This window comes from Jaculus jaculus, chromosome 8 (genome assembly GCF_020740685.1).
Source record: "Jaculus jaculus isolate mJacJac1 chromosome 8, mJacJac1.mat.Y.cur, whole genome shotgun sequence".
Classification (NCBI taxonomy): domain Eukaryota; kingdom Metazoa; phylum Chordata; class Mammalia; order Rodentia; family Dipodidae; genus Jaculus; species Jaculus jaculus.
This window is the reverse complement of record NC_059109.1, coordinates 57,912,074-57,927,194: the sequence shown is the minus strand read 5'-3', so window position 1 is coordinate 57,927,194 and position 15,121 is coordinate 57,912,074. Positions and strand designations below refer to the sequence as shown.

Sequence of the window (15,121 nt, the reverse complement as noted above, 5' to 3'; positions counted from 1 at the left end):
CAGATCTTCTAACTGTCCCTTAGGGTGTGTGGTGCCCCACCCATACCCTTAATCCTGACAGCAAGGAGGTTATGATTTCTGATCTGTTGAGGGTTCCAAGTCAGCTTGTGACCAGGTGAGACCCTTCCCTGGTGTAATTCCAGTTACCTCTGCTCCTGCTTGGGTCCCATTGTCAGTTCAAGTTGGCGTGGCCGGGTCCCTGGTCCACTGCTGTATTTCTCACGCTGTTCCACGTGTTCTTCTACCTTGTGATCTGCTCCTCTGTTGTTCACTGCCGCTCTCCCTTCACATTTGTTGAATTTGCAGAGTGCTCCGGTGTGAGTGGAAGCTCCCCTCACCTGGCTTTTCCTGTGGCTCTACCTGAGCCTGGTGGCTGCCGGCCTGTATGGGCTCTGGATGCTCTGGATCTCTCCTACTTCTCCGCTGCTGTTTCAATTTCCTATACACCTCACTTTTTAGTAAAAGTGTGTATTTTGCTGAGTTTTTTTGTTTGTTTGTTTGTTTGTTTTGGCTTTTACCCCCCTAGGCTGGTTTGGCGTGGTACCTATGCCACCATCTTCTTTTTGTTTTTTTGAGGTAGAGTCTCACTCTAGCCCAGGCTGACTTGGAATTCACTGTGGAGTCTCAGAGTGGCCTTGAACTCACGGCGATCCTCCTACCTCTGCCTCCCAAGTGCTGAGATTAAAGGTGTATGCCACCACGGCCAGCTTAATTTCTTTCTTTGTTTGTGAGAGAGAACTAGTCAAATAGACTGGGTGTGCCAGGACCTTGTATGAGTCGTGGGGAATTGAACCTGGGTCCTTTGGCTTTGCAGCCAAGTGCTTTAACTGCTAAGCCATCTCTCCAGCCCTACTGTTTTCTTCTTTATTAACTGCTCATTCCTGTGCATCAGGCAGTGTCTGGTTGATTTGATTACTTACTGAATACTGTACATGAGGACAACTAGAGTTCTTTTATGGATCGTCTGCGTGACTCTTTGGAGTTCCTGCCTTTTCATGGAATCATATTTTATTTCAGCATTGCTTCAGTTCTGAACCTAAGTTTCCAAAAGTATCTTAAAACCTTTCTTTTCTTTTTCTTCCCCTGACTAAAAAAGCTATATGTGAAGCAGAACCTGAACAGCCTGTTCAACATTACCCATTATGGGTGAAAGTAGAAGGTGAAGTAGATCCAGAGCCAGTGTATATCCCAACGCCTTCTATCATTGAGCCTATGAAATCGCTATTACCTCAACCAGAAGTATTACCTGCTACTGTGAAGGGCAAGCTATTCACTGGAATTAAACCTGCACGGGCATATACTCCCAAACCCAATCCTGTGGTAAGCCTGGAGTCTGCATTTTTTTATTGTAAGTTACATAAATCATTTGTAAAGGTGATATTGGTTACTCTTTGTGATATTAGTTACTATTCTGCAAACAGTTTTGCTTTCAGGTAATGTTTAAGGTATCTTGCTTTCTAGCTTAATGAGTTTATTTGCTAACACTTTTATTTATTTTTTAATTTTGGTTTTTCAAGATAGGGTCTCACTCTAGCTCAGGCTGACCTGGAATTCACTGTGTAGTCTCAGGGTGACCTTGAACTCATGGTGATCCTCCTACCTCTGCCTCCCGAGTGCTGGGATTAAAGGCATGTGCTACCACACCCGGGCACTTTTGTTTTATTTCTAAATATGTATTTATTTATATGAGAGAGGGAGGAAGGGGGAAAATAGAAGGGAGGGAGGTAGGCAGGCAGTGAGAGAATGGGCATACCAGGGCCTCCTGCCACGCATACAAACTCCAGATGCATGCACCACTGTGTGCCTGGGTTTTTATGTGGATACTGGGGAATTAAATCTGGGTCAGCAGGCTTTTCAAGCAAGCACCTTTAACCACTGAACAATCTCCCCTGCCCAACGCAGTTTTTTGGGTACAGGATCTCTCACTAAACTTAGAGTTCTCTGATGAGGCTAGACTGGCTGACCAGCAAACCCCAGTGATCCTCATATCTCCACTGTTCCAGTACTGGAATTATAGACATGCACCACTGTGCTAACTTTTTTGTTTGTTTGTTTTTCAAGGTAGAGTCTCACTCTAGCTGAGGCTGACCTATAATTCATCCTCAGGGTGGCCTAGATCTCAGAGACATCCTCCTATCTCTGTCTCCCAAGTGCTGGGATTAAAGTTGTGTGCCATTACACCCAGCTTTGTGCTAGCTTTAAATAAATAACAAATTTATTTATTTATAATAATAATAAATTAAAATATAAATAAAATTATAAAATATATATAAATAATAATAGACTTATTAATTTATTTGAGTGGGGGGAGAGAGTGTGTGCACACCAGTGCTTCTAGTCATTACAAATGACCTCCACATACCTGAGCAAACTTGCATATCTGACTTATGTGGATACTGGGGAATCAAACCTAGGTCCTTAGACATCACAGGCAAGTACCTTAACCACTAAGTCATCTCTCTAGTCCTTTTTTAAAAAAAATGTATTTATTAGAGAGAGAATGGGTGCACCAGGGTCTTTGGCCACTGCAAGGGAACTCCAGATGTGTCACCATGTATACATTTGGCTTACATGGGTCCTGGGGAATCAAACTGGGTGCTTTGGCTTTGTAGGCAAGTGCCTTAACAATTAAGCCATCTCTCCAGCCCTTTGCTAGCTTTTTTTAAAATATGTGTTAGGTGTCGAAACTCAGACCTTTATGCTTGCATGGCAAGCATTATACCTACTGAAGCTTACTGAGCCATATCCTCATCTCCCAAGATGAGGTTTTGTTTGTTTGTTTGTTTGTTTGTTTGTTTGAGATCTCACACTAGTTCAGGATGACTTAAAACTTAGTTTGTAGTCTCAGGCTGACTTCAAACTCATGGAGATCCTTTTATAGTGATCTTTCACTAGTGCTGTGATTAAAGGCATGTACCACCACGCCCAGCTCAGTAAAAGCTTTTGTTGTTGTTATTGTTTTGGTTTGGTTTGGTTTGGTTTTTGAGGTAGGGTCTCACAGTAGCCCAGGCAATCCTCCTATCTCTGCCCCCCACCCCCAGTGCTGGGATTAAAGGAGTGCGCCAACATGCCCAGCTCAGTAAAAGCTTTTTAAAGGAAAAACTTTTTATACTATAGTAGCAAAGTTTAAGATTTAAAGTAACAATGGGTATGGCTTTGTTAAGAGTAACAAGTAAAAGTGCAGTTCTTTGATTCTGTCAGTAGCTTAAACTCTTAAAGTACAAAATCTGTTTCAGTCTTCTTGGTCTGATAACTTGAAGGAGGATCTTGACTACAGTACTACACAGTGTGCACAGTCTGTGCACTAATGTCATCTAAAACTGTTACTGATCTGTGATGAAGCTAATATAGAAATGAAGAGCAAATGTTTAAAACCTTCTTTAGCAAGTTAACTATTTCTTGCAGCAATTTTACATGTCTTTTATTTTTCTAGTAATTTATTTTATGGTGTTTTAGCAAAATATCAGTCCTTGTTATGTACTCTTCACCACAATGATTTAGAAGTACTATCTGGCCTATCAGAAATTTTTCCCTCCCATCACCCCTACCACTGAAAGAAAAGAAAAAAGAAGGGAGGGAGGGAATTTCCTCCTAAAAAAACAGACCTTTTCTGAGTAATACAAAATTTAGTGCATATGAACTACCTAAATTTTAAAGCTTGTATTAGGTTTTTTTTTTTTTAATTTTAGAGGGGGTTGGAGAGAATAGATGCTCGAGTGCCTCCATCACTTAAATTGTACTCCAGATGCTTGTGCCACCTAGTGGGCATGTGCAGCCTTGTGCTTGCCTTACCTTTGTGCGTCTGGCTTACTTGGGATCTGGAGAGTTGAAGATGGGTCCTTAGGCTTCATAGGCAAGTGCCTTAACCACTCAGCCATCTCTCTAGCACCTTTTTTTTTTTTTTTTTTTTTCTTGAGGTAGGGTCTCACTCTAGCCCAGGCTGACCTGGAATTCACTATATGCTCTCAGGCTGCCCTCAAACTCATAGGAGGCCACCTCTGCCTCCCAAGTGCTGGGATTAAATAAAGGTGGTGCACCACCATGCCCAGCCCCTTTTTTGTAATATTTTAGTTGGTTTTTTTTATTGACAACTTCCATAATTATAGACAACAATCCATGGTAATTCTCTACCTCCTCTCCACTTTCCCTTTTGCAACTCCACTCTCCATCACACCTCTTTCCTCTCCCAATCAGTCTTTCTTAATATTTTTATGTCATCATCTTTTCCTCCTATTATGATGGTGTGTGTAGGTATGTCAGGCACTGCAAGATCATGGATATCAAGGCCATTTTGTGGAGAAGCACACTGTAAGGATGCCTACCCTTCCCTTGCCTCTTACATTCTTTCCACCATCTCTTCCACAATGGACCCTGAGCCTTGGAAGGTGCGATAGAGATGTTTCAGTACTGAGCACTCCTGTCACTTCCTTTTAGCACCATGGTGCCTTCTTAGTAATCCCAAGGTCACTACCATTGAATAGAGAAGCTTCTCTAACCAAAAGTGAGAGTAGCATTAATATATGGGTATGAACATTAGGAATAGTGCTTACTTAACAAGCAGTTTGGTGAGCATGGTATATACATTTAGCCAGTCACCAGCAGATACTACAGATTACATTAGCTAGCTAGGTGTGGTGGTAAATTTAGGGAGATCAAGAGTTCAAGGGCATGGTAGATTATGTGAAATTCTGTCTCAAAACAAGAAGAAAATTCAACTGCTATAATGAAAACGAAGATTGAATACATTACTTCTGAAGTCCTTTTTCACCATTATCACAGGGTGTTGTTGTTGTGTCTGAAACTTACAGATACGGGAGGAGGACAAAGACCCAGTCTATTTGTACTTTGAGAGCATGATGACTTGTGCTCGAGTTCGAGTGTACGAACGAAAGAAAGTGGAGCAGAGACAGCCATCCCCATCCCTGTCCACGTCTCCACCATTTCAGCAGCAGAGCTCGTGTTCTAGTCCTGAGAACTGTAGTACAAAGGTGAATTAACTTTTTCATAATAGCTTTCATTTATAATTCCATGTTGCTGGTGTTCATTCATAACAGTTTGCATTGCTGCCAGAATAATTTACCTTCCCTAGTGTCCCCAAGACATTGTTTCTGTGCCTATCCTATTACTCAGTGTTGTTAAAAGTATTTATTCTTTTTGGCCCTTAAGTAATTAAATTAAAGTAATTAAAAAACAATGCACCCTGAGACTACATAGTGAATTCAAGGTCAGCCTGAGCTAGAGTGAAACCCTATCTCGAAAAACCAAAAGAAAAGAAAAGAAAAGAAAAGAAAAGAAAAGAAAAGAAAAGAAAAGAAAAGAAAAGAAAAGAAAAGAAAAAAGCCAGGTATGGTGGCACACACCTTTAATCCCAGCACTTGGGAGGCAGAGGTAGGAGGATCACTGTGAGTTCGAGGCCACTCTGAGACTACATACTGAATTCCAGATCAACCTGGGCTAGAGAAAGAGCCTACCTCGAAAAACCAAAAAAAGAAAGAAATTAAATGTATGTTGAATGAAATATTTTTGTGATTTTCCTTCCTTCAGGAACCTGATTCTGAGCAGTCCTTAAAACAACTCATCTGTGACTTAGAGGATGATTCTGATAAATCACAAGGTAAGAGTGAAAATTAGGTTTTTTAAATTAGTTTTTTTTTTTTTTTTTTTTTTTTGAGGTAGGGTCTCACTCTCGCCCAGGCTGACCTGGAATTCACTCTGTATTCTCAGGGTAGCCTTGAACTCACAGCGATCCTCCTACCTCTGCCTCCCAAGTGCTGGTTAAATTAGTTCTTAATATTTGATAATGATTAGAAATAGGACTGAATTATTCATTTTTAATTTATTTTTGAGAGAGACAGATAGAGAGAGAGAGAATGGGCACACCAAGGCCATCCAGCTGTTGTGAATGAACTCCAGATGTGTGCACTCTTTTGTGCACGTGTGACATTGCATGCTTGTGTCACTTTTGCATCTGGTTACATGGGACATGGAGATTCAAACAAGTGTTCTTAGGCTTTGCAGGCAAGCACCTTGCTAAGCCATCTCTCTAGCCCATTTCTGAATTATTAATGTCAGAAAAAAAAATAAAAACAGCAATTCAGACTATGTCCCCTATGCTATTTGTAACAACTCCTATGAATTGATGTCTTTTCCAATTATTTGGGTTAATGTTCCTTAAAAATCAAAGAAAGGCCATTTGTGTTGAAATGGTATTTTACTGCAGGAGGCATAAAGGGCTAAGTTCAGTTAATTTTGTTGTTGTTGTTGCTGTTATTGTTTATATAGGATCTTGCTCTAGCCCAGGCTGACCTGGAATTCACTATGTAATCTCAAGCTGGGCTTGAACTCAGCGATCCTCCTACCTTTGCCTCCCATGTGCTGAGATTAAAGATGTGTGCCATCACTCCTGGCCAGTGAATTTTTTTTTTTAATTTTATTTTTTCATTTGAGAGAGAGGCAGTTAGAGAGAATGGGCACACCAGGGCTTCTAGCCACTGTACATGAACTCCAGATGCATGTGCCTCCTTGTCATCTGCCTTTACATGGGTATTGAGGAATCAAACCTTGTTCTTTTGCCTTTGCTGGCTAGTGCCTTAACCACTAAGCCATCTCTCCAGGCCATGGAATGTTTTTTTAACCTCTTCAATCCTCAACAATATAGGTATTGTTAACTATTGAAATTAGCTACCACTGCAGAGGGAGAATGGAAAGACTCTCACTAATTTACTTTATAGAGGTTACTGCCAGAAATACTGAGATGAGATTATGACCTCACAATATTTTTTCGAGGTAGGGTCTCTCTCTAGTCCAGGCTGACCTGGAATTCACCATGTAGTCTCAGGGTGGCCTCTAACTTAGAGGGATCCTCCTACCTCTGCCTTGTAAGTGCTGGAATTATAGGTGTGCGCCACCATACCTAGCCTGTGCTGCTCTTTTTAAATACTGTGGTACATAAAATGTGTGGTATATTAGAGGATGTTAAGGAAAGTGGAGGCAGCTGCTAGGGTAGAGGGAACCTGCCTGGAGATGGTGATGGCCTTTAGCTCCTTGATCTAATTCATTTTTTAGTGTATATAGGTTGAGAAATTCTGCTGTAGAAATCTGCCTAATGAAATTCATATCTTGTCAACTTGTCATCATAGGTAGAAATTCTTTGGGGGAGCCAGGCGTGGTGGCACATGCCTTTAATCCCAGCACTTGAGCAGAGGTAGGAAGATCACTGTGAGTTCAAGTCCTCCCTGAGACTACATAATGTATTCCACGTCAGCCTGGACTAGAGACCCTACCTCTAAAAGAAAAAAAAAAACAACTTTGAGGGGTTGAGTGATCTTCATACAAAGTGTGGAAAAAGAAAAATCGTATATAGAGACACAAAAGTTTGCAGTAGAAACTAGAAGGTAGTGTGTGCCCTTCAAAAAACTTTGAAACATTGCTTTTTGTTATTTAGTGTTGACTCTTCACCTTTATATACTTCAAAGTAGGCTTGTACATATCTTTGTTTTTCTGTTTGGGTATCAAAACAGTACACTATATAAAGTAAGCCTAACTGTGAGTATAGCTGACACTGTATGTGCAAGGTAGTACATTGTTATAATTAAACAGTTATGACCTTTTAGAGCAGTGTTAAGGAAATTCTCCTTTCATGAGAATTTAGTTAGTGGGATAGTGAGGACAGTTGTAGTCTAATTCTGTGAGATTTTTTTTTCTGTAAAAACTATGAATATTCAGGTTGCATAGTAATAGGTCACCACTCTTAAGTATTAGGGGACCAGGACAGAGAAATATGAATTTCTTTCAAAGTTCGGTAATAGTGCCGTGATGTAGAAATTCACTTTTTTTCTTTTAATCAGAAAAGAGCTGGAAATCTTCCTGTAATGAAGGGGAGTCATCTTCTACCTCTTATGTGCATCAGAAGTCACCTGGTGGTCCCACCAAACTCATAGAGATCATATCAGACTGCAACTGGGAGGAGGATCGGAACAAGATTTTGAGCATCTTATCCCAGCACATCAATAGCAACATGCCACAGTCACTTAAGGTGGGCAGTTTCATCATTGAGTTGGCTTCTCAGCGAAAGAGCCGGGGTGAGAAGAACCCCCCTGTTTATTCTTCTCATGTGAAAATCTCTATGCCATCATGTCAAGACCAAGATGATATGGCTGGGAAATCTGGATCAGAGACTCCTGATGGTCCATTGTCCCCTGGGAAAATGGATGATTTCTCTCCTGTGCAGACAAATGCCCTGGATTCAGTGAGGGAGAGATTACATGGAGGCAAAGGTCTGCCCTTTTATGCAGGGCTTTCTCCTGCAGGGAAGCTTGTGGCCTATAAACGTAAACCCAGTTCAACTACATCTGGGCTTATCCAGGTGAGAATTATCTTTAATCTGGGTATGGCACCTTTTTGTACTTAGGCAACACCTTGGCTTTTTTTTTTTTTTTTTTTTTCCTTTTCTCTTTAGAGCTCTTTATTGGCCTTAACTCATTTGTCTTTGTATTTCCTTAGATGGGGTAATAAAATCATTAACCCTTTTTGGCAAAAAGCCTAGGTTAGATGGATTCCTGGGGTGAATTTTGGCATATTTACAAACAGAATTAGAGAACCTTTGTATTAGCTTATAGTTTTATTTCTAGTTTTTTCAGAGTGTTGCAGTTTTTAAGCTTTATTGCTTGGGCTATAGTGACTCTTTGACAACCAAGCAAAGATATTGAGGAATTCCATCTGGTTCTTAGGCTATGTTATTGGCAGAAAGTTTTCAAAACAAAAATATGTAGATTGTTAAGGATAGCAGATAAGATAAGCAGTGCCTATATTTAGAAACTTGGGGTGGTTTTTGTTTGTTTCACAATCCTAGGAGTTGAACCTAGGAGCTCTTCCATACTACGCAGGCAGATACTTGACCACTAAACTACATCCTTAGCCCTAGGAAAAAAATTTAATATGTCATTTAAATCATAGTCACTTCATAGGATTTTGTTAGTATAGCTATGGTTTTAGGACAAAATATCTCTTAGCTGTTTAGCAATTTTTTTTTTTTTTTTTGAGGCATTGTCTCTCATTGTTAGGTTGACCTGGATCTCACTCTGTAGTTCATGCTGGCCTTGAACTCACTGTGATCCTTTTACCTCAGCCTTCCAAATGCTGCAATTAAAAGCATGAGCCACCATGTCTGGCTTACAATAGGTAGGTTGTATTATTAAAATTACGTTGTCATTTAGAAAATTTTTTGAAAAGAAAAGCTTTGAATTAAAATGTCATTCACAGTCAGAAAGATTTTCTCTTCTTCAGTGATAGCAAGCGTATTTTTTTTTTTTTCAAGGTAGGGTCTCACTCTAGCCCAGGCTGACCTGGAATTCACTATGGAGTCTCAGGGTGGCCTCAAACTCAGGGCGATCCTCCTACCTCTGCCTCCCGAGGGCTGGGATTAAAGGCATGTGCCACCACGCCCGGCTAGCAAGTGTATTTTTTTAAAAATATTTGCATATCTTGATTTGTTCCCTTTTAATTATAGAACATAATTTATAGAACATTCATTAGCAAAATGCCTTTTAAATTCTCTGCAAATCATTGGTTAGGTTTTTGATAAACAGTGTATTAATACTGCAGATGTATACAAGTGTACCAATGCATGTATTATCTTAAAAGCCTATAAGTCTGCATAGTAAGATGCTACCCAAATTCTGTGTCAAAGACAGAATTAACTTTAACATGTACACAGTATATATTTTTAAACACATATAGAGATGATGCTTTTGACATCCTTAGCCACTCACATCCTTTATGGAACCACTGGGTAGAGGTACACTCTTCTTAGCTATTTCCAGGCTCAGAGATGTCTGGGGAAATTTTTTAGTCAGAAGATCAGAGTTCAGATCTCTGCCCTATCATCTGCTAACTGCATGATTTGCGATGAATACCTTAACTGTTTGAGCACCTGTGTTTTCATTTACCAGATAGGTACAATACCTACCATGCATATCTCACAGGATTACTGAGGAGGCAAAAGATAATCTGATGATTTTAATAAAAACCCTAATACTCATTGCATATGAAAGTTGAAGTCAGTGTTAAAATGAAGTCTAAGTAGTCAGTGTATAACTATAATCCATGAAGATGAACCAATGACTGTTAGGTCTTAGGGTCAATTTGGTAGCAAGTGTATTTTTATAATCAAATAATAAGTGTGTAGAATTATTAATTATTGCCAGGGCTACCTGATTTTTTTGAACAGACTAAAGACCTTAATTACATGGCTCATGTACCTTAAATTTTTCATTGCAGTTTATGTTACTGATGCTATTATCTACCTACTTACTCACCAAAACCGTTAAGAATTTAACTTGCATGAGCAGTTATACAGTTTATAATGCAAATTTAGTATTCGTAATACAAATATCTGAAATTTGAAATGATAAAAAATTTGAAATCTAAATAAATTTTGTGTTTTGATTTGGATCCTATCTCTTAAGATAGTTCACTATGTATGTGCAACTATTCCAGAGTCCAAAAATCTGAAACCCTGTTGATCCTGGGCATTTTGAATAAGCCTGTCTAGACCTTGGGGAATTTGCTAAGTAGTAGTCTGACCAGGCAGGGATAACTGACCTAGATTCCACATAGCCTAAAAACACTAGTGAAGATCAAAATTCTTATGTCAAACTTGAGAGAGAGAGATTCCTGGCCTCTTTAGGAAAGTCACCTTTGACATAAGTAGCAAAGAGCAATTTTGTGTCCCTGAAGATAGAGTGGCTTGCTATAGCTGTTCTTAGTACTTCCCTGTTTTAAAGAGTAGATAACTCCTTACTCTATCCTTTATCCCCAAATTAGAGAAAAGATTGTTACATTTATGTTACCTGGCAGAATGACCTAGAAATCTTGGGAGGCTTTTGTTTTCTTTGTTTGATTTTTTTAATTTGTTTGTTTGTTTTTTTAATATATACTCACACACTCCCATGCTGCTGCCCAAGATGAGTAATAAGATTACTGTAGGCACTACAGAAAGTACATGCCTCATTGTTGTTATCATCTGAATGATTAGTGAGCATATCCAAAATTACACTGAGTCTTTGCTCATTCTATTTTGAGTCTATTTTATCCATTTTATAAAGATAATATCTTCAAAAGTGAACTTTTTTTTTTTTTTTGGTTTTCCAAGGTAGGGACTCACTGTAGCCCAGGCTGACCTGGAATTCACTCTGTAGTCTCAGGGTAGCCTCGAACTCACAGCAATCTTCCTACCTCTGCCTCCCAAGTGCTGGGATTAAAGGTGTGTGCCACCATGCCCAGCTTCAAAAGTGAACCTTTTGAAAACCAAAAACTAAAGTGACTGTAACTTAAATATTTTTGTAACCATGGTTATCTTATAACTGAAGAGATAGATATGTTTTTTTCCAAATATGGAGGATGCTTGAAAGGATCCTTATGTGAGGGTTCATTATGCCTCTGCTCTCAAGAGAGATTTTGTGGAACACAATTTAATAACCATAATTACTTATTAAAATAAAATAGTTAAATAAGTCTTTGGACACAATCTTGTGTCTTTCATATATTTATGAGGCAGAAATGATGAATTTAGTTTCTAAGATTCTCTGTTCAAACTATAAAATGAAGAGATTAGTACAGAATACCAGATGATAGCATTTTCCACCTCTCTGTTACTCAGATTATATTGAATGGAAAAATTTCACTTCTTGCCCCCTTTACATCTGAAACATAGACTTTTTAAATCTTGTAAAAATGAAACCCCTATCAAGGGAGAAGAGTTAGCAAGAGAATTTTATCTTTACAGAATTTCTCTTTGCCACTTGTTTCAGGTTAATGGTAAGAGTTACCCGCAGGCTAAGTTGCTATTGGGACAGATGGGGGCATTGCATCCAGCCAATAGGCTAGCTGCTTATATCACAGGCAGGTTGCGACCCTCAGTCCTGGACCTCTCAACCCTCAGTACTGTCATCTCCAAGGTAGCATCCAATGCCAAGGTGGCTGCATCCAGGAAACCACGTACCCTGTTGCCTTCAATATCCAATTCCAAAACGGCATCTTCCTCCTCTGACACTACATCAAATCGCCCTGGGAAGAATGCGAAGGCATTTGCTCCAGCAAAAAGACCAATTGGTAAGTTAGAGAATACATGTGGTTTGCAAAGGCCTGCAATTTTGCTTGGCAAACAATTGCAGTATGAAGATTGTAAAACTAGAGAAATGAAGACTTTGGCATTATTCTTAATGTCTACTTTTCCTTAAGTTGTTTTTTTGTTTTTTTTTTTCCCCCTGAGGTAGGGTCTCACTCTAGCCCAGGCTGACCTGGAATTCACTTTGGAGTCTCAGGGTGGCCTCGAATTCACGGCGATCCTCCTACCTCTGCCTAACGAGTGCTGGGATTAAAGGCATGTGCCACCACGCCCAGCTTTTGATGATGTATAATACTAAAGGACTTGAGCTTTGGTTTTACAGTTATTTTTGAAACTTATAGAATGTTTATATTAATGTAGAGAGGATTAAGGATTCTGTTTTAAAATATTTTCTCTACTATTTTGCCTTGAGGATCAGGATTTTATAATGGTTACATATGTGTTCTTTGCACTTACGAAATTTATTTGTTTGCTTCTTTTCAAGATAGGGTCTCACTTTAGCCCAGGTTGGCCTCAGACTCATGGATCCACTTACCTTTGCTTCCCTAGTGCTGGGATTATAGATGCACATCACCATGCCACAGCTGCACTTATGAATTTAAGAAGTTAACAAAAGCTAGTAGGATAGCTTAATATAGATTTAAAATAGGTTGTTGTAATACATAATTTTAAAAATGTTGCATTGTTCCATGTATTCCTGTCTTGTGAATGAAAACTTGCTTAACCGTTCAATGTTGTTTATATTGCCTTTTTGAAGCATTTGGTATATCCTTCAAAATATCTACAACTGGTTTATTGTCTTTATTTTTATTACTCTAAGAAAAATTGAAATATAAGATAGAGGATGGGCTTTGGGTGCTTTAAAAAGAAACTATTTTGCCCCCCCCCTTTTAAAGCAGCTTTGATTTAAAACAAAAAAGCAGTCCTATCTTACACTCTTTTGAAAAATGTTTATGCATCTTAAAAATACGCAGTACTTAACTGTTTCGTAAGATGACAGCCCTAGAGGGTAGGGTATTGAGAAAGAAAGAATTTGTAGAAACAAGTTTAAAATTATGGAGGGAAAAAATCCCTTTCTTGTATCTATTTTAGGTGATGAAGTTTACTGTTGTGGGTCTTTTTTTTTTTTTTTTTTTTTTTTTTTTTTTTTTTTTTTTTTGATTTTTCGAGGTAGGGTCCCACTCTGGTCCAGGCTGACCTGGAATTGACTCTGTCATCTCAGGGTGGCCTTGAACTCATGGCAATCCTCCTACCTCTGCCTCCCGAGTGCTGGGATTAAAGGCGTGTGCCACCACGCCCGGCTTTACTGTTGTGTTTTTTTAGTGTCCTCATTTAAATGTATTTCATAAGCTAAATAATTTTATTGGAAAATTCAGTTTTCATCTTTTCCTGTTAGAATTGTAAGGGTTTTCTGAGGGAAGTATTGACTCATGCAGATTGATAGATAGTGCCTGTCAGAAATTGACCCAGTGGTGCACAACTAATGTTGATAAGCACAGTCACTAGGAGGACAAAATAAGAGAACTGAAGATTTTTGACCTGCAAATTTTTATTTGCAGCGGCTCGACCTTCTCCTGGTGGTGTGTTCACACAGTTTGTGATGAGTAAAGTTGGAGCCTTGCAGCAGAAGATACCTGGAGTTAGCACACCCCAACCCCTGACAGGGCCACAGAAGTTCAGTATCAGACCTTCTCCAGTAATGGTCGTCACACCTGTGGCTTCTTCTGAGCCAGTTCAGGTGTGCAGTACTGTGACTGCTGCTGTCACTACTGTCCCTCAAAGGTTGTTAGAAAATGTTACTGCTGTGACATCTATGGCTGCTATTTCTGACATGGGAGCTAAAGAACCTACTTATTCTTCTGGTGGCACTACTGCTGGGGTTGTTGAAAGCTCTGAGACTAGTACCAGCACCCTTGTAACATCTACCCAGTCTACAGCCACTGTGAACCTTGTCAAAACTACTGGGATTACTACCTCTGTGGCTTCAGTTGCATTTCCTAAGTCACTGGTAGCATCTCCTCCAACCATAACTCTTCCTGTTGCTTCCACTGCCTCCACTTCCATAGTCATGGTGACCACAGCTGCATCTTCCTCCATGGTGACCACACCAACTTCATCTCTAGGCTCTGTTCCTATTATACTCTCAGGAATTAATGGGAGTCCACCAGTGAGCCAGAGACCAGGTAAGGTCTAGTTGTTTCCAGTTGCTTTACTATATTTAGCTACTCACATGATGTAATAGTATTATATACATACTTGGGTAGTTGTATACATGTTTCTACTCTGATGGGATAATGTTATATTCCTGGAAAAGCCTTTGAGAGAGAGAGAGAGATAGGAAGGTAGAGAGAGAGAATGAATGAGAATACATATGCCAGGACCTCCAGCCACCACAAACTAATTCCAGTTGCGTGCACCCCTTTGTGCATCTGCCTTATGTGGGGCCTAGGGAGTTGAACCTGGGTCCTTTGGCTTTGCAGTCAGGCACCTTAACCGCTAAGCCATCTCTCCAGCCCCATCTATGCAGTTTTGTAACCAGTTTCCAGATTACAGTGCTGGGGATTGAACAACCAGGACTCTGTGCATGCTACCTACAAGCACTTTACCAACTGAGTGACAGCCCTAGCTGTTACTAATTTGTATGCAGTACTTTTTTTGTTGCTGTGACAAAAATATCTAACAAAAAAGCAGCTTCAGGGTAGAAGTTTTATTTTGGCTTATGGTGTATCATGACCAAGAAAGCATAGTAGCAGGAGTGTGAGGATGCCTGTCTTATTGTAGCCACAGTCAGGAAGGAGGAAAAGGTGAATTGTGGTGCTTTACACATTTACTCCTTTTCCTGCTGTCTAGGGCCCCAGCCCATGGAATAGTGCCATCCACATTCCTGGTGGGTCTTCCCACTGCAATTAAACCTTTCTTTAAAAGCCCTTACAGTAGATATGCTCAGAGGTTGTCCTCCTAGGTAAACTGATTTAAATAGAGATAAGAAAGCAT

At 39.7% G+C, this 15,121-nt stretch overlaps 1 protein-coding gene across 14 annotated transcripts in view; it reads left to right on the top strand.

The window, feature by feature from the left end:
- Positions 1 to 15,121, top strand: part of Mga (MAX dimerization protein MGA) — a 137,810-nt gene that overhangs the window by 91,163 nt on the left and 31,526 nt on the right. For 7 of the 14 annotated variants that reach the window (XM_045157278.1, XM_045157280.1, XM_045157279.1 and 4 more), the window contains 6 exons: positions 1,097 to 1,320; positions 4,809 to 4,988; positions 5,545 to 5,614; positions 7,848 to 8,365; positions 11,811 to 12,111; positions 13,687 to 14,310. In XM_045157278.1, the coding sequence (XP_045013213.1) occupies positions 1,097 to 1,320; positions 4,809 to 4,988; positions 5,545 to 5,614; positions 7,848 to 8,365; positions 11,811 to 12,111; positions 13,687 to 14,310 (1,917 nt within the window). The remainder of the gene's footprint in view (positions 1 to 1,096; positions 1,321 to 4,808; positions 4,989 to 5,544; positions 5,615 to 7,847; positions 8,366 to 11,810; positions 12,112 to 13,686; positions 14,311 to 15,121) is intronic. The other 7 variants (XM_045157282.1, XM_045157284.1, XM_045157283.1 and 4 more) reach the window with 7 other exon arrangements.